Raw genomic sequence first — 18,832 nt, forward strand, 5'->3', positions numbered from 1 at the left:
CTCGCCAGATTTGTCGCCCGGCGGGACAGGAGGGCGGTTGAAGCAACAGGAGTGCGCGTATTGGTTATGGAATTAGCAAGTGGCGCAAACAAAGGGACGGACGAAGGATCCCTTTTTCCTAAATGCTGAGCTATCCATCCGATTTTGGTGACATTAGTCAGAGGAATCGATTTTTCCCCCCAAACCTTTGATGGGTCTTAATGTGAGAATGTTTTATTTTTGGGATGATCGCTGAATGCGTGAACCCCACGTGGAGATAAGCATTGGGAACAATTATCACTGTCCACTGTGGTTTACACTTAACCCTTAAGTCTCCACAATCAACTAGGGTTAATTTGTTTACAAAACAACTACCATTATGTATGGTCATTGGGTTGACCAAACAGTACAGATCACATCCTTCCCAGGCACAAAGTTTAATCGTTACAAAAGCGATTCTTCTGAAAATTGTGTTGCACTATTTTAGCACAGAGATCGGGAAGGTTTGGGTGGGATTAGCTGAGTGTTATCTATTAAAAACTATTAGAGAAGCACCGAGACAGTTAATGCAGTCCGATACGAACACCAATTGATACGTAACCATCCGATAACTCTTAAAAAAATCTGTCCTTTGACTTTTAAATCTTAAATTAAATCCTAGTAGTCCTACCTTTTTGAATTAAGTCCTAACAAAGCCGCCCAAGAAAGGCCCCAAAATCTGTGTGAAGCAAACCTATACACAAGGTTGTATCGGATATTAATTTTATAGCTTACAGTTTTTGTTTTTATTCTTGTCAGACTGAATTGAATTACTTACAATGAAAATTACTATCATCTTGTGAATTACCGACTCTTCCCTTTTCTTGATGTTGATGGTCTTTCCCCCCGTGATGATGCTCTCAATACTGTACAATCTTTGTACCATGAACCTTGAACCCGGTTGGGCTGTTCTCCGGCCACCGACTACGCCAACGACGGCATCGACGACGGTTCACGGTTGAAACTGGCCTGGACCAGTTCGAGCTGAACGCGAATTCAGCACATCGCGCGGCGCGGTAATCATGGCTCCCTTGCTCATTATCAGCAATGTGTGTAGAGACCCCGTGTCCTTCGTGTAGCGGCTCGCGAACACGATGACGTTAGACGGGGCTGTGTTGTCTGTTGTGCGCCGCCGTACACCATATTCCACTGATTTCGTGAAGCAGGAATGGTAAGAACTGCGTCGAGTCGGTCGGTCAAGTGAACGAAATTAACTTCCAGCACCTAGGACTTACGCCCGGAAACCACGCTCCCGTGAACATTACTGACTCGTTTCACAGCCACAGGACAATAGTGTCTTCGATTTTTCCCGCTCCACCATGGGGGCTCGTGTTGCCGGATGTGCGCCTCGTTCGGTGCACCGAGCGGCGGCTTCCAGAGTGTGACCAGAGACCGAACCATCACACGGTCCGTCGGATGATAATTTGATTCTCACATTTTCAAATTCGATTATCCCGTTCCCTAATTGGACGAGGTCCCGTTCGTGAGCCGAGTGACCAAGTGACGCCGGCACTACCGTCGCCAGCCTCGAAGGCGCTTGTTTCAGTGATGGATGATGCACCGCTCGGAACGGATGCTGCCGTCGCAGTGACCGCCTTCGGTCCGCTGCACGTAACGAGATGCTGCTTATAATTAGTAAATTATAACACCTTCTCGACACGCGGCGCCCGACCCGGGGGTGAGATATGCTGTGAGGGGTGGCTACTCGCGCCATTCACCTGCCCGGTCCGACCCGTCCCGTTGCTGGCGATGCAAATAAACGTTAATGGGTGCCCATCGTGAGCGAGTAACCGTCGGCTGTGCCCGTGTCGATCACATGCCATCACAGCACCGGGGCTGGCTGAGCTTTGGGCACGATCGAGAGGCGCACGATCACCATTGACGTCGTCAGCGGGGCTCACTTGACGTCGTCGTCGTGGTGCTTGTTACACGTTTGTAGGGCGGCGATGAGTTTTTAGCTCTCTCCACGCCGTCTGATTGGCTCAAGATTTGAGTGTTGACTTTCAACGCCCCGGTGCGAAGCGTCCCGGCGAGGTGTGGCGGGGCGCCTGGTGCTAATTTTTACAACCATCCGACGCACGCAAGCCTCTGAATGATGGAATTACGCCACCCCTGTCGAAGCCGTTTCCAATGTTGTTGGTTTTCGTCGATCACTTTTCGGGCGACGAATAACAGGAAGTGTATGATTCGATGCCGATTGAGAGCCCCGTATACATAGGCGGAGTAGTTGACAGAGGATTTGGGGGATTTTTTTTCTCTGCGTCGGGCCGAATTGTCGGACTCCAGTGGCGGTAGGCATCAAAGGAGGATGTGTGCCAATTTGTTGCGGAATCACAACTTCATCTTTTTGGTGACTTGCCGCTTCGAAATGTGTTCGTTTTTCGATTGTCTGTTGTCGGTCCTCCTAAGGACAGTCCAGACGTTAGACGACAGGGCGCCAGAGCGGACATAACGTTGCTACATTTCTGACTCTCGCCTGGATGCGGTTTCGAGTGCTGGTTGAATGTTGAATTTGGACATGGATCATTTTTTTCACAATGTCATCAGATCCAAACCAGGGTATTACGTTATGAGTTTCCTCGTTCGGATACATTTGCACTGTAAACATAGCATTAATTATGGACACCCATCGTCCTTTCATTGTGTTCGTGAAGGTAAAGGTGATTGCAACAAAATAAACATCGGAAGTAGCCACTCGCCTGCACATCACTGCGCAGATACACTACGTCCACAGTCGCGGGTGGAGTAACGCTCTAACTTCTGCTCAATCATCGTGTTCTGCTCGAGAGTCATGCGGTGCGGCTGCCAAGTACCCGGAACAGCAGACCCTTCTACATCGCACCACTGGCCAGGATCTCTTGAGTGTGCCCTCCTTTGTGAGAAGACTCGCGAGGATGACTCCACTTTCTTTTGAGCTCTATTCCAGCGCCGCCAACCAAGGGGTTCATGCTTCCCGAAATGGGTGCAGAAACTTGTCGACTGAAACGAAAGAAATTTCGATTAACTTTGTCGCGATTGCGCAACGGGCGCGCTGAGCGCAGGAGTTGCTGGAGTTGGAATTGGTAGCTGCAACTACGAATTGCCGAGGGGAAAACTATTCACTCCGAACGGACGAGGAATGTGGCGCCATTCTGCAAACTTGTCAAGCGACGAAGAAAACCCCACTTTCCAGGATTCGAGGAATCGCATCGTTGACATTGAACTCCCGGAACGATTGGAATTTGTTGATGATAGGATTCGGACAACAAAAAATACCCACAGAGAGAAAGAGAAAAAGAGAGAGAGAGAGACCACCACGACAAGGACAGGACTTGCTGGTGGCCTCCTCTAGCGATAGCGATATGCTTTTTATCGGTCAGCACACCCGTTCGGCGTGTGTGTTTTGGTGACTGAACTTTGATCAGTTAACCGATGATGATGTCATATTACGTCTTAGAGTTGGTGGCCCGACCGCTGCGATTCATGATGGTGCGAATGAAACCTGCAAACTTCAACTCCAACAGTTATTGCGTTCCACGCGTTCTGCGCGCTCTGTGGATCTGCTCGAGATATGGGTCAAGAACCGACACATATTTTACCTTCGCCCAAGAGGCATCGCCCGGAGTGGCGTCAGAGATTGAGGAGTGACGCTGATAACCGATGTGTACGCGTCGTCGTCATCGCCGTCGTCGATCCACATAACCATAAAAGTACATCGGCAGGCTAGCAGACCGACAGGCACACATACGGTGGCGTGCGCGTGCGCGAGGACGATCGTCCATACTCTGGTTATTATTTCGATCCGCTTCCGAGTTCACAACTTTGTATGGTCCGTCCGGTCCGGCTGATTGCTCTGGGTGCGTTTTGCGTGTCAACCGAAGGTTACGAGCATCGGAGCATTGGTACACCGTGTGAAACCTGTCCCCGAGGTGCCTCAGTCAGCCCGCCCCAGGTGTAGGAAGAAAAGAGACTTCGAAGGACACGCGGGGCGATGATGCTGGGCTGGGTGTGTAATCAGTCCTCGGCCTGAGCCGAGTAGCTTCCCTTGTCCGCCGAAGGTCTTGAATTGGGATCCCAAACCGGCTCTCTGGTCGCAAAGACACCCCTGGCACGGAATGGCAGTGAATGGCTACGGATTGCTCGCTCGCTGCGCCATTGATGTGACTTGGCCCCGGCATGGTGGCCCATCACGGTCGCGCACCGTGAGAACACTCCTTGCGGTGCGGTGTGTCTGGATATGGTGAGGCTCGCTGGAATTCCGTCATCCGTAGAATCGCACCAGTAATTAAACATATCGGGTCCAATCGAGCATAGCATCGCTGCCGCTACCACCACCGCCGCCGTCTTTCCTTAATTGTACTGCTGGCCATGCAACAAAGTGGGAGCACACGGACGACGCTGGCGGCGCATCGAGAGCTATCGGTTACGATCGTGGCGTCTCAGATGTCCATCAATCACCCAGCTTTTGCCGCTGAGGAAAAGATCAATCGCTGGCGTGAAGGTATTGCAGCGCAGAACCAGATACACGCCGGGGTGCTCCGATTTCATGCGATGTTTCATAATGTCCTGCAGCTCCGTCTTATTCAATTCAACTCTTGTCTCTCCGTCTCGGCGCTGCTAAATCGCCGTTAAAAGATGGTTTATGCATCGTTATTTCACCGAACAGCGAGTAATCTGACAAGCTTAGCATTGTCACACGGCCGGCGGGGGCTGGCCGCGTCTCCCAAGAACGAACGAGGCTATCGCTCAGAGCCGCAGCAGCCCGTTTTAGGGCCGTACCGCCGATCGGCTGAGAAGCGGATAATTAAGTGTGGTTTCATGAATTAAAGATTTTTCGTTCACCAGACGGGTCGCCGCGTGCTCACCGCAGCTGATGGTACACTTCTGACGGTCGGCCGCGAGTTCTCGGTGCAGTTGACGTCGAACGTGAACTTGATTTGGAGGTTGAATGGCGATGGCGGCGGCGGCACACCTTTTGGCGCTGTCGCGCTCCGTTTCGTGTAACAAATATCATTAGGACAGTTTTTCCTAACGAAGCGCACTAGAACGGATCGTTAACGCGCGCGCACTCACTCGGGCTATGGTTCGCATAATTAATACAGCTCTGTCCGAAACGGATCTTAAAGGAGGAGTCGTGTGACGTTTGGCTCACGCTGGTGTCTCACGCCGGCAGGTTGTTGTATTTTGGGGAAAAGTTTCGCGGAATTATTTAAGCACTTCTTCGTGTTGGTGCTAAAAATTCAGAATTCAACCGTATTCGTCGGATCGGTTAGTTTAATAGTTCAACGTTCTCACATGTTCATATCATCTCTTCGTGTTGATGGTTCATGTTCATCTTTTCTCTAAACCTCTTCTGCAATTTAACCTCTAATTGGTTTAATAATATAAGGCTGGCTAAAAAGGAAAGGACGTTTTTTACGTGAATTTCAAAACTTTATTTAAGATACTTTCCATTGTCCGATTTTCGTCAAATATGCACCATTTTGTTGGAAAATTTGTTTTAAAGTTTTTTTTAATCTTCATTAATGCCTCTCTTGTAAAAGGCTTGGTCGTTATTGGCTAAAAACTCTAGCAATCCGTTTTCACAATCTTTTTGTGATCTCAGTTTTTCATCACTCAGGAAATTTTGTAATGCCAGAAAAAGGTGTCAATCGCTTTGTAGAAGGTTCGGACTATACGGTGGATGCATTAAAACATCCCAACCAAGTTCCTGGACATTCGATCCATCATGCTTTCCAGGGTCAATTGATGTGGCACCCAAACGTTGAGCTTCTTCGTGAATACAGCTTTATGCAAATGGGTTAAAACTGTTTGATGGTTAATCTTTAGGTCCTGGTCGATGCTCTGATTACTAACATGCCCATCAACTTTGATTATTTCTGTGATTTTATCGACATTTTCGACGGCGGATCTGCCGGTGCAACTTAAACATGAAAAAAACTTAAACGGGTCAACGTGACCAAAATTGCACGGCAACACATCACGATGCAAAATTTCAGTGGGGTGGGTTGCATTTTCGCCATTATCAAAGAAAAACTGTAAAATATATCGAATTTTCTCTTTGTTGCGCTTCCATTGTTAACACCCTGTAACTCACAAACGAATGGAATAAACCAAAAACAATGCAGGCAAGAGTGCAGTATCAGATTTAAAACGAGCATAAACTTGAAATTGTGCGATCGATACTTCACGAGATATCGATCACTAAAGGCAGCTATCGTGAAAATCGTCCATTACTTTATCATTAACCAATATGATTTTGGACTTACTCCGAAGTTGTTCCGAACTTGTTTTGGAGTTTTTCCCTTGCGATAAGGCACAGTTTATTTCAATCAAAGAGGCGATTGCTTGTCGGATGGCTGGAACGTTGGAAAGTTTTTTTCCCATTTTCCATGACCATGGAAAAATCGAGTATCGCAAACGAGCAATTGGACGTTCCTCGTAACATATCAGTTTAATTTGTTGGGCCTTATTATCCAAAGATCTTCTATTCCATCTTAACTTACATTAGAAGTAGACGCAAAAACTGTCCAAAATTGTCTTTTGTATGACTGGGTGACAATAATTTCTGGGAGCCAGATCGGGCTCATGTAGTGAACTTGGATGGTTATTGGTTTCCTATTGGCCAATTTGATGTTTACTTAGCAAAAATTTCTGAAAATTATCGACTTAACCCAAGATGGCTTCCAATACAGTTTTGATGAAATAGAAAAATTACAAATACAAGACCGAGGAAGATCGTCTATTTCGAAAAAAAGCATACGAAAGCATTAAAAAATTGCTCATACACGCAAAGCATTCGGGTGCTGCATAAATAACGATGAAGTGGCTGAATTGAGCACCCAACGGTGGTCTGCCGATTCATATTCTCAGTTTTTCGCGTGTCCAGGACTTCCAGACGCGGATTTTAATAACTCGTGTGCTTACGCAGTACCAGAAGACGTACGGTAGGGTGCGACCGGTGCACGCAACCTTCGCCGAGGTGTACCCCGGTGCGCGAACCCCTCCGGAGTGCGATTCCTTGGCGGACCCAGAGAGGTGTATCAACATCATCATCATCATCAGCGCGGGGGGTTATAGGTGTTTTGAATAACGGTCACGAAATGCGATGCATATGACGATGACGTACGCGGCCACGTTCTGCTGCGCCAGACCTGCACCGAAGACCACTTTCGCACCACGCAAAGGGAGCTCCAAATGGGGAGGCATAACGGGCACACGGCGGCGGTTTGCGTTTGCTGCCTTTACACATTTGCATGGCAATGCGTGTATCGGGTGTGTGTGGGGCGGACACATCCGTGGGACGGATTGCCCGCCATGTTACGCCTGCCTGAACGAGAACCGAACTGCTCACACGTCGCACATTTCATATTTCGTTGAGAAAGCAGTGTTTCGTTTTATGATGTTTTTTTAAGCACTTTTGTCTATTTGGGGTCGTGATTGGCTCGTCCGACGTGAGGTTTTTTCTGCCCGGCAAACCACGATGAAAAGTGTCCACAAATCAAAAACATCACAACACTTGATGCTTGACGCGTGTTCCCTATTCGCCATCGGGGAGTGAAAAGTGGTCGAAACATGGCCGCGCGTAGCTGGAAAATAGCCCAACAAAACTGTCTACAAATGATTGGTAAACGTCGCCCGGAAATGCATCGGTTCTCAGACCAGCGGAATGTGCCCGTCGGTCGGTCGGTCGGTCGGCGCGTGTTGCGTGCCCTTTGTGGCGTGCTCCTTCCGCGATCATGTAACGCGCGCGCGAACCGAAATTCGATCAACCACCGCCGCACCGACGACTAAACTGGCGTCCGAATCGATCGGATTGACGTAGGATATTATGTGTGTTACCGCGCGCCCCATTGTCGATGTCGCCCGGATGCATGTCGCGCGTCATTCCGTGCAATGCAGTTTTGTAATGGAAATGCATCCGTTCCTCTGCGCCGCCTCTCTCTCCCCTCCACCGGGTGACCGCAATTCGATTCCCACGAGCCCGAAATGCGGTCGATTGGTTACCGAAAGCGAATGGTGGTTTAAAAAACATAAAAAACGAGCCAGCAACCACTCTACGAAATGCGAAGCAACGTTAGACCGATAACCGGAAAAAAGTTGTTTAGAATAACGTCACTTACCGCGAACGGAACCGCGGGGGAACCGCAGCGATGTGTGGTGCGTGTGTGCCGGTGCTGCAACAGGCGATGCGGATAAGTGCTGCAGAATGTTAGGCATTCTGCATTCAGCAAGCCCTTTTTGGAAACGCCTTTCGAGCTCGGTTCATTTTTTGTTACGTGGCGGAAACGGTACTCCGACTCCGGGCCTACGAACCTCTATGAACATAAGATGAATGTAGGAACATCGTGGTGCAACTGAAAAGCGAAAATCGTAAATTATTCTTTTGTATAGAGTGATCCCGTCAAGGCTTTCAATTTTGAACTACCGATAATCATTAACAACACAATTGGAAACGAAGTTTTGGGCGGCGTTTTTAGGGTTTTCTGATTCTGGAAATTGAAGACATTTAGCAAAAACATTGGCATTTACGTACTCTGGCACGCTATGCGCTTGGATGAATTTTTGAACGTAATATCCACTGACTTTATGTACTATTTTGAACGTTTTCGTGGCAGTTAGTAACAGGACGAAGTGCGTTATGAATGCGAACTTATGACAAACATCAATCGCTATTTATAACATTCCTAGGTGATGTTTCGAAGAAACTTCAATATTTAAATTGATAAAACAATAGTATTGATATAAGTAATTGTGTCGAGCCAGGAACTTTCATGTGGCACTGTGTAGCGGTGCTTCAAGAAAAAAAAGGTTTTTAATCATGCTTATTACAATAAATTCATGGTCGATTTAAATTATTAACAAAAACAGTGTGCAATCTGACGTCGGGCCGGCGCCGATCGGACCCACCAAATGCCCGTTGTTTACCGCATCGTGTAGGGTTAAAATTCATTGTTTTATCGATCCGTATCCGGTGCGTCCTCATCGTTATGTTTATCAACGTGGGTTTTTCTTCATTCTCCTCGCTCACAACCCCGCTCATGCTGCGCGTGTTGATCCATCCGCTTTTCTCTTAACACCCGTGTGGCCCCCCTACACACATTTTATGTCACGAGCGGCGCGACCGACGACATATCGAGAAAAAACTTCTCCAATTTACGCACGAAAGCCATCACCACGACCGTCGCTATGTTTTGGGCCCTTTTCCGAGGGTGTTTGGGCCGCTGTCAACCCTTTCACTATCGTGTTGATGATTTTAATTCAGTGTCAGCGAGAGAGCGGGCGCACACAATCCTTGCGCCCTTTGGTTTTCACCGTGGTCTCGGTGTGGTCCCGAAATCATTTATCACTTTCTTGGGCGTCCTCGCTGGTGTTATCGGGGAAATGCGGACACAGACACGGACACACGGAAGGGGACGCGTTTTCCACGAAGCCACGCGCTTTTCACGCGTTGTTGCGCCAGATGGAGTGTGAAATCGATCTCGCATTTCGGTGCTTTTTGCGTGCAGTCAGTCGGCAAACGGTCGATCGGTCGGCCGAGTTTTCGATGCAAACTGACACTGAATGCCTTCCCCTGAATCCCTGAATCCCTTTGCCTGCACTAAATCCCTTTGCTGTCCTTGTTGGGTTATCCCGGCGCTACATGACGCCAATAGTGTGTTGCCTTCCGTTTGATCGGTTCCGATCCCTTGCACACTTCCCCCACGAATTTCACCGGAAGTGTCCATTATGACACATGGTGGACCGCGGGAAGATGATAAAAACAGGCGACAGATTGATTACGCGCCCGGGCACATTCGCCGTCCGGATCTCACTAGCTCCCCGTTACACTGCCGGACGCCGGAATTGATCTATCTCTCTATCTATCTCTCTCCATCTCTCTTTATCTATCTCTATCTCTCTCTGAGCCTCGCTGCGGTACGTTGGCAGACAATTGATTTTATTGGGCCAAATGCTGCGCCGGAAAATGCCAACGAATGCATCGGCCCCGCTGAGCGCAATAACCTCTTGATGGCCTGTTTTTTTTTGTCTCTCTCGAAAACTGAATGTGAACTGCTGCGTGTACCGTGCACAAAATGGCGGAAAGGGTGGCCCGACCGACCGACCGACCGACCCGACTTTCCAATTGCTGTGGCGCCCCCAAAAAGGGGTGCGAGGTAGACTACTACCGGTCAGGGTGGCCGCGGACCCCTGTTGTTGGCTGCTAGTGACCGAGCAGTTTCGGTTATGGTCGCCGCTGCCGGACACACCGCGCTCGCCAGCAGCATGATGGCCACAACGGCCCCACCTCGGCGTTGGCGGCCCCCTTCTGGGAGCTGATTGATGGAATTGTTGCGAACCAAACGAAGTGTGACTAATTCAAAAACGGCACGCAACACGACCAGGCACCAGGCAGGGCGAGTCTTTCACCCGTTTCGCAGGAAGCGAAATAGCATCGGGTGAACAATGTTGTCCGTCGCCGTCGTCGCCGCTCGCGCACGGTGTCGTGTCGTGATACTTTTAGCACAATAATCTTGCACTAAACGGCTTACGTGCGCGCCCCGGGTGTATGTGTGGCCAAATTGTCCGTCTCGGCAATTATGGAACCGTTTGATTTTTGATTCCAAAATTAACGAGCTCGTGTGCGGGGCCCGCGGCTCTCTCTATGCTGGGATGGGATCGGTAGAAATGGACGAAGAATTTATATTGCGTACGTGGCAATCGGCTGTCGGCTGTGGGTCTGTGGGGCCAAACCACTTTGAGTTAGATACGGGTAGGTATTCCATGTTTATTGATGATTTCGTGGTTTCAATCTATCGTGGCTCTTTGAAACAGGATTGAATGCTGTTCAAACCACTCAAGTTTCGGTTTCGCTAGCGATGAGTTAGTTAACGGTTTTAATGGCAAATCAAAATTACATTTCATTTTAACTGCAAACGATCGGTCGAAACATAATTGAAGACAGTGATAATAGTGACACAGTTTTGTGAACGTTCGTTAACTAAACAATCATTTTACTCGGGGCTTTCGAACGATTTCTTGAACTGTGTTAAAATTATGCTTTGTTCCGTAATGCGTCTTGTTTTCATCGCAGAGGTCCTTATTTAGTCCACGGCGTACCATTCCGATTACTCACGCCCGATTGCTATCACTCCTCCGCCGTGGAGCTTTCAGTGTTAACGATTGGTGATCCTACGTCACGACACGACTAAAGGCACATAACTCCTCGAAAACGTATGGAGTCTCGGTCGGTTTCGACGGTTTAGTCTCTACGCACCAAAGTATCAGCATCCGTATCAGTTGACTTTCGGCAGGATCTGAATAAATAAGAGATAGCTCTCTTTCCATTGGTCATAAAAAGCAGTAGCCGTGTCGAATTTTCACCGAAAGTGCGTGGGTTTCTCGTTTTCTTGACAACCTTCTCGGAAGGGACAGCGGTCCTCGTTTCCCGGAGCGACCCGAAGGATTCGGCATCGTGGCATCGTGTGTCGCGTATCCGCCTCATTTTTCACGGATATCCTCACTGAAGTGTGGTAGGTCAATAGGAGGGGCCACACCACCAAATGGGGCATAAAATGCCCCACGTGGGTAGATACGAAAAAGTGCCACATTTTTCATCTCATCGCCATTGGGTTGACATGTGACAGGTTGAGAAAAATGTATCCGTCCAATTCTCGGGGCCAATCGGTGTTAATGTTTGAATCAGGTCTCTATTACTCACACGCACCGTCTCTGTGCCAATGGCATCGTTGCTTGGCATTTGAACGATGAATTATTGAGATCCTTTCCTGGGATCATATCGATTTCCGGGATGCTGGCGTGTTTCGTTCTAATGTATTTATCCCTTCGCGGGTTCTATTTTATTGCAGGAGGCTCCGACAGCAACAAAGGCAAGAGCAAAAAATGGCGCAAGATCCTTCAGTTTCCTCACATATCGCAGTGCATCGATCTCAAGAACAAAATAGGTAAGTGTTGTTACCCTTTCTCTCCCATCGTGCCACTGACGGTTTTTGTGTAACGTTTGCGGTAATGAAACCTAAACTATGGTTCGCTAGTTTGGTAAAGAGCTCGATTTTTGTGGTTTCGTGCAGTAGTGCAGTAAAATCCAGCAGAAACGTATAGAGCGTTATCTGCTTAGGAGAAATTCGCTTGATATTCGGCCCAAAATCGCCCATTTATTCACCAAATAAAGCGCAGAACGTTACGTTCCACTGGAAATAGAAACATTTATCTTTGGAAAGCATTAATGATGTTTTTATTTTCCGGATTCGCCAGTCGGAGCGATATTTCCCGTTCCCGTTTGCCATGGACACAAGGTTTTATCGCCGCTGGTGATATCGCCAATTACGCAATGATCGCTGGTGTTGTTAACATCGGCAGCAACATCGGTCGATGGACAATCTATAAATCTTGCCTAATTAATAGCGAGTTTAATTAAGCAAATAAATAATTTCCTTTCTCCACGTTTCGTGCTGATTTGCCGGTTTTCCCCCGTTTTTCGGTGCCGTTGATCTCGGAATGTGGGAATATGCAGCGAGGAAAAATGCTATTCCCGTCCCCGCGGCACCCGGCAAAAAGCATCTGGCGGATGAGATGCATCTGCAGTAAATGGATGCTGATGATTTGGTCATTAAAAAACCGACCAGACGAAAGTGCACCACGGCGGCGCGCTGCAGAGACGAAACGGCGGCTGTTCGATGAAATTCACACATTGGTGTTTGCTGTTGATGCGTTGGGAATGGTTTTATGGGCTCTGGCCTCCCCTCGCTCGTTCCGCCTGAATTATGCACTTTGAGGACGTAGAAAAAAAAACAGGAACTCTGCGATTGATGTACAAGAATATTACCAACAAACCAGATTCCACTACACGCCAGAGTATTGTGCCACTTGTGCCAAGCAGCGGACGGTGATGAGCCGTCGCGTTCAGTGAAGTGGTTTCCAGTGCATCCGTGAATGCCTTGCATGTAACGATTTAATGTATGCAATGAACGTTTTTGAAGCACTTTTCAACGTAAATAATAATTTGTTCCGTTATTCGTTACTTCGTTGAGATCATGTTACTATAAATCGGTACAGGTCCTAGCACAAAAGGTCCCAAAGGATTAGTAGACCGGAATGTGGCTATGTTGGACCTAATACAATCAAAAAGAATATTTTCATCACAAAATGTCTACAACTTGCAAGGACCACAGATTAGGTTTTCAAATCCCTGAAAACCTTAAGTAGCTCCTAGCTCTCGAGTTAATGTTGTTAGTGTTAGAAGGTATTCGTTGCTGCTGTTGCTACTGGCTGCCGATGAAAACTAATATTTGAACGCAAACTTTTCAAACGGAGTTTACACTTTCGGCCCGCATTGTTTTCATTTCCTGGCACCCCAGCATTCCAGCGTCAGAGGCAGCCTGCTCTGTGTTGGTGGAGCCCTAGGCCCTCGAGTGCTCAGCATACTGCTCCAAATGCGAACCCCAAAATCTGATCCTCCTCCCGAGGTTGGTCGAGTGTTCTTTAATCACAAAGCGCCCTTGGTTCTCTAATGGTCGTCGATTCCCGGAAGAAGTGGCACAAGTGCTCGACCGTTCTACGTCCAGCGCCTCGAAGGTTGCAAATCAAAAGAGGCAGAGAGGCATAGAGAGCGAGGGACCGTAACTTTGGGCGACAATCAGCAAAAATCCAATCACAAAAACCAAGTATCGATCGATTGGCGCTTCCTTTCCCAGTTTGACGCCAGGGCATCCCTTTCTGTGGAAGCTTCCTTCGCAAAGGCAGCTACGGGCTCCTTCTTGAAACATTCGAAGGGCTCCTTGTGTGCGTTTGTGTGTGCAGGGATGTATTTTGGACCTCGCTATTCCGTGTCCTGGATTCCCATCGCTGACCGCGGGTCACGCGACGGCCGTCGGTCAGAGAAAGTGCAGCCGGGGCAGGACGGAACGGGTAATGCAATCTAATTTATTGCACCGAACTAACTTTGCTCACTGAGCTGAACTTTCGCCATTCAAGCAAATCGAAGAAAAATTAACGAAAAACAGAGACAGATCGCTTCAGGACATCGGACAACTTGGCTGGCTTACGTTTTTTTGTGAACGGTTTTTATGGAGAGCGAAAGAAAAAAAGGGAGAGAGAAATATTGGCAAAGAGAAAGAGAGAGAGATGATGCACTCGACCCCAAAATAAGCCATCGATTTTCTGTAATTTGCGTCGTAAGTGCGCCTCTGTTCAAATTTATGTTCAAAAGCGACGTCATCGTGACACTAACGGGTGCACAACTACAACGGCAAGTGCGTTTGGACCTCGCGCATCAGTGAGCACGTTCTGTGCACATAATCTTGTCACCCTGCCGGTCACATAACACATGGACCAATAAGTTCAAAGTATGGCACAAAAATGTTATCCATTTTAAAAATTCAAAAGTTAAACTTGGATACCAAAATGGTTCCTTTGTACTCGTCTAGTGGATGTGAAATAATTTTTAGTTAAAATTCACTGCTTCTCATCGTCAGATGTAACAACGAATGTTGTTATTACTTGAGATGTTTTTGGAGCATTAAACTCTTTTGTCACAACGAAATAACTATACTCTTGTATCGAGCTGTGCAATTTATCTTTTGTCGACCAAAGTATATTCTGTTCCGTTCCGCTATCGAACCTTTTCTGGTACTAGACGTACGTCGGTCGAAACATGGTCGCCTGACACGAAACATGGTCGCCTGACAGGAAAATCGTCGCCGATATTTGACAGAGCAAGCTTAGTTAATGAACGTATTTCTCTCGCGTTCGTCGAATTAATTATTATTTAGTTTATTAGTATTATTTTTTTACCCCAGCTTGCAATCAAATTTTTGGGTCTGGGACCCAAAAATATAGCCCCCCCGTGGCACACCCCTTGGAGTGCCACGTTCTGTTCCAATTACGTGCGGCTGCCGACAACTGGCGTGTGAGATTTGACGTGCCGTGACAGCCGCACTTTGCGTTCTGACACCACACCATTGAATTGACACCTTTTCGGTTTTATAGAAAAAGATTTACATGAGAAGGGTGTTTTGAATGTGGGTGCTACACTTGTTCCACGGGGTGGATCGGACAACAACAACGTTTCGTAGATTCAGCGAGTGTTTTATGGAGTTGTTAAACGAAAGAAGAAAGAGCTCAAAGGAGAAATAGTTTGGAGAAATAGAAACTCAAAAAGTTCCTCGATGAAGACGCAAACATCGACTGGGAATGCTTTATGGGTTCCACATTTTCTCAGTTTCTTAGGGGCAGGGGCAGTCCTTCGGGGCAGGATTTTTTGAGAAAACCTTCCGAGCTTATTGATCCGCCGTGTGCCAAGATCGAAACTGGGGTGAATCGCCAAGATCGAAACTGGGGATGAGGTGAATCGCCAGTGAAAGTTGCGTGTTGCGCGTTCACGTGAGAAAAACATAAATGAAGTTTCCAGACCCCTTTTTTGCGCACACCGCGCCTGCCGCGTATTCGCATAATTTGCGGCCAACGGACGCCGACGAGAGGTGATAACGCAATCAGTGTTTGTGTTATTATATCTTAATGAAGTAATAATATACTGGAGACAGTCGGACGTCGAACATCGGTGTGTCACGACCGTGAAAGCGAAATGAAATCGGTGCCGCACATTATGCTTGCCGGGACTGGTCGTGTGTTGCCGGTCGGTTGGTCGCCTGACGGACGCACGAATGGCTCGAAATTGATTAAAAGACAGGAAAGAGAAGGCAACGTGGCGACCCCGGCAAACCCGGCACCACTACTTCTGGCTGGCGCGTCGCTGGGTGGCCTCGCCGAGGGACGACCGCGGGGTCCAGAATATAATGGCGAAAGCATAAAAGTTACGCCCGAAAAGAACGAGAAAAAACCGAGGCAAGCCAGCCAGCGTGCTTGTCGTCGGCCGCCTGCCGCCATCATTGAGCGAAAATTACCATCCGCCGTGTGACGATGGATAAACATTTTCGTCGCGCTGCGCTGGCGGAAAATGGCCGGAAAAACAAAGACGGTGAGCAAACCCCGCCCGGCGGCCACCGTCGCTGCCCGTGGAAAGTATGAGCGAGTGATGCTAGACACGACGCCGCTAGGACCAGCCGAGAGACCAGCATGTTGTGAACCGAGCGAGCTCATCAAGCGCACGATGCTTTGCCTGCCAACTTCGGCACTGATTCTGCCGTCTTCGGCAGCGTGTGCGGGGTAAATCCCTTCGCTCGACGTGGTCCGGGCCAATAAAGCGGAAGAAACGAGGTCGATCGGGGCGCCGGCATTGGCGGAAGTAATGAGATAAATTTTCTTTCGCTCCTCCGCGGTCGACCGGCGCCGCCGGGAAACCGAAGGGGTCAATGCGTCACTTTGTCATGTTGTTTCGATGCCAAAAGCAACGGATGCAGGCATGTTGAAAAATGTTCTAGTTTCACGTCGCAGGCGTCCTTCGCCGACATCCTGCCCGTCGGTAATGGTGGTGGCGACAAGCTAACGACGGTGGTGCCGCCGTGTAATGGGCCGAGGACGCGGTCGTCGTCCCCTCAGCCGGGTGGCCGCTGGCCAACTCTCGCGGGCTTCACCAGATGGAGCGAAGCCTCTAAAATGGATGAATTCAGCCATTCAAGTGAAAATGCACTTTCCCGTCCCCAGGTCACCGGGCGGATCGAAGGATTGCGCAAGCTTCCTTTCCGAGACGTTCGCACGCAGTTCGCTGTGTGTTAAGCGAGGGCGAGGTCAGGACCATTAATATAGATTAGTGTCCACGTCGCGCTGTGGCGAAGGAGTTGTCTGATGCTTCGCTTTTGTCCCGCGGGAGACGTGCCAGCGAGACCTTAGAGTTCCACAATGGCGCGTGTTCTGTTCGCCCTGATCTCACCTCTCGTAACGTGTGTCTCGACGCAGGACAGCTCGGAGTCGCGTGTGCAATTGTCACCGGCGGTATTTATTACGGTGCACGTGTTGAATGCACCTTACAATGGAACGATCATCATAAAACAACATTAGTTTTATGCTTTTGACCACCTTCGCAATGCACCTTGGTGGAACTTGTGCTTGTAGAATTTACATTGGCAACCGTTAGAGGCATTTATCAATGTGAATTACTAATCGTGGTACGATTTTCTCGATTGTTGTTTGTGCAACGCTCCAAATTGGTTTATTGGTTTAGGCGGTGCACATGGTCACATACTTAAAGGCAGTATCTACAGTAGAATAAAACTAGAGTGGATTGCGTCATTGTCGATCTCACACCTGTTTTGGATAGGATAGGTAAGCTCATCCAGATAGTTTAAAATGCTATGTGAGAAAAAGCTGTGTAACGAATACTGTAACAACAGCGACAGGGAATTTTGTCTTTCAACAGTAAAGAAAATAAATTTACAGGTCGTGAGATAAGTTATTTCCATTTCATTGTTAACGAATTACAATTGTATTCATATAAAATGTGCATCAAATAAATCCTGGGTACAGCAAGCGAATGTTTATTAAAATTAGATCGGTTTTGCTTCTCTTGTGGAGTCTCTTGCAAAAAATATGATTCTCTTTTCGCCACTTTTTTTATTATAGTTTTTCACCTTAGGCTTAAGATTAACACTCCAGTTGATGCACACTGTTGGGGTTCGAAGTGAAGTCTTCGGACAAGCTACAACGTTTCGATAAGGCTTTTGTCAAGAGTGCGATCGTTTTCCAAAAACTTAAACCTTTTATTAAATATTTGTTTCGCATATACAGAAGTTTGTGGCAGAGGATTGTACAAACCGAAAATTGTATTCCATTCGAATAGAAAATATACAAAAGAGGAAATCGTATCATTAACCGAAACGATAGCTTTCTCACATTTTTTAGCACCTATCCGTAGCGTTTCGACAAAAGGACCATCCTTGTAGCAAATGGACCAATGTTTGTATTTTCTTCTGCCTCGTTGGACTTATTAATTGTGAACGTTGAGCCGTTCTCAGTTCATAATTACATAGACATAGACGGTGTATTCACCACTCACTTCTAGCCAGTTTGTCTGCGAAAGGCAATGTTTTAATGTTGGCTGTGGCTGTTTACAACATGTTCCTAAACTATCAAATGTCAACAATTGTTTCATAATAACATGTTTTTTAACCCTGCGTCTCTACGTCGCATTCCACGCTCTCGTCGAGCCTCTCCGATTAGATCTGTCATCATCGGTCAGTAATCAATAATCTTCCCCCTAACCCACCCAACATAGAGACTCCCGATGTCAACGAGTGGGTCAATTGAATGATAGTGATTTAACCGATTCCACACTGCAACCACCGGGTCAGTGGGTTGTTGTTCGATGCGACAAAAGCGATCCTTCGAGCCCCCCACTGGCACCAGAAACGGCCCTCCGGGACCGACTTCGGGCGAAACCCACCGATTCATCGGCCATTTCCCATTCGTCGTCCGTTTCCACGAAGGGCGGGGCGTGGGCGACATTTCCTCGATGGCTAATTGAGATTTGTGTTTTCCCTTTAATCTTCGATGGTCCGGTGTCCCGGCCGATGGCCGCTGATTGGTTTCTACTGGTTCTTGGTAGGTTTTGGAGTTAATAAATCTTCGCGTCGACCGCGCACGGCTGCTTTCTGCATCGTTTGCGGTGAACTCTGGTTTCGGCTTTTATTGGTTTTTGGCTTGGTTTTTGTTCGAAAAGATCCAGAGCAAAGCCCCGATCACGCTCTGAACCGCAGGAAAGTGCGAACCTCGGGGAAAGTGTCGCGCACAGCTTCGCGGCCCTATTTTTTCCTTGCTTTGTGCGCAATCAACACAGAGGACAATTAGGCAATTCGTATGTTTTCTTTCATATGGGCCGGGTGGGGGTTATTTCCAATGGGCGGCCGCCGGTAGCAATTTATCGATCAAACGCCGCAAAAAG

At 48.0% G+C, this 18,832-nt stretch overlaps 1 protein-coding gene across 1 annotated transcript in view; it reads left to right on the top strand.

Annotated features, from left to right (window-relative positions):
- The window catches only part of LOC131207533 (G protein-coupled receptor kinase 2), a 53,662-nt gene that overhangs the window by 4,497 nt on the left and 30,333 nt on the right, over positions 1–18,832 (top strand). Inside the window, exon 2 of the mRNA XM_058200152.1 lies at positions 11,847–11,942. Within this exon, the coding sequence (XP_058056135.1) occupies positions 11,847–11,942 (96 nt within the window). The remainder of the gene's footprint in view (positions 1–11,846; positions 11,943–18,832) is intronic.

The sequence above is a fragment of the Anopheles bellator genome, chromosome 2, assembly GCF_943735745.2.
Source record: "Anopheles bellator chromosome 2, idAnoBellAS_SP24_06.2, whole genome shotgun sequence".
Taxonomy (NCBI): domain Eukaryota; kingdom Metazoa; phylum Arthropoda; class Insecta; order Diptera; family Culicidae; genus Anopheles; species Anopheles bellator.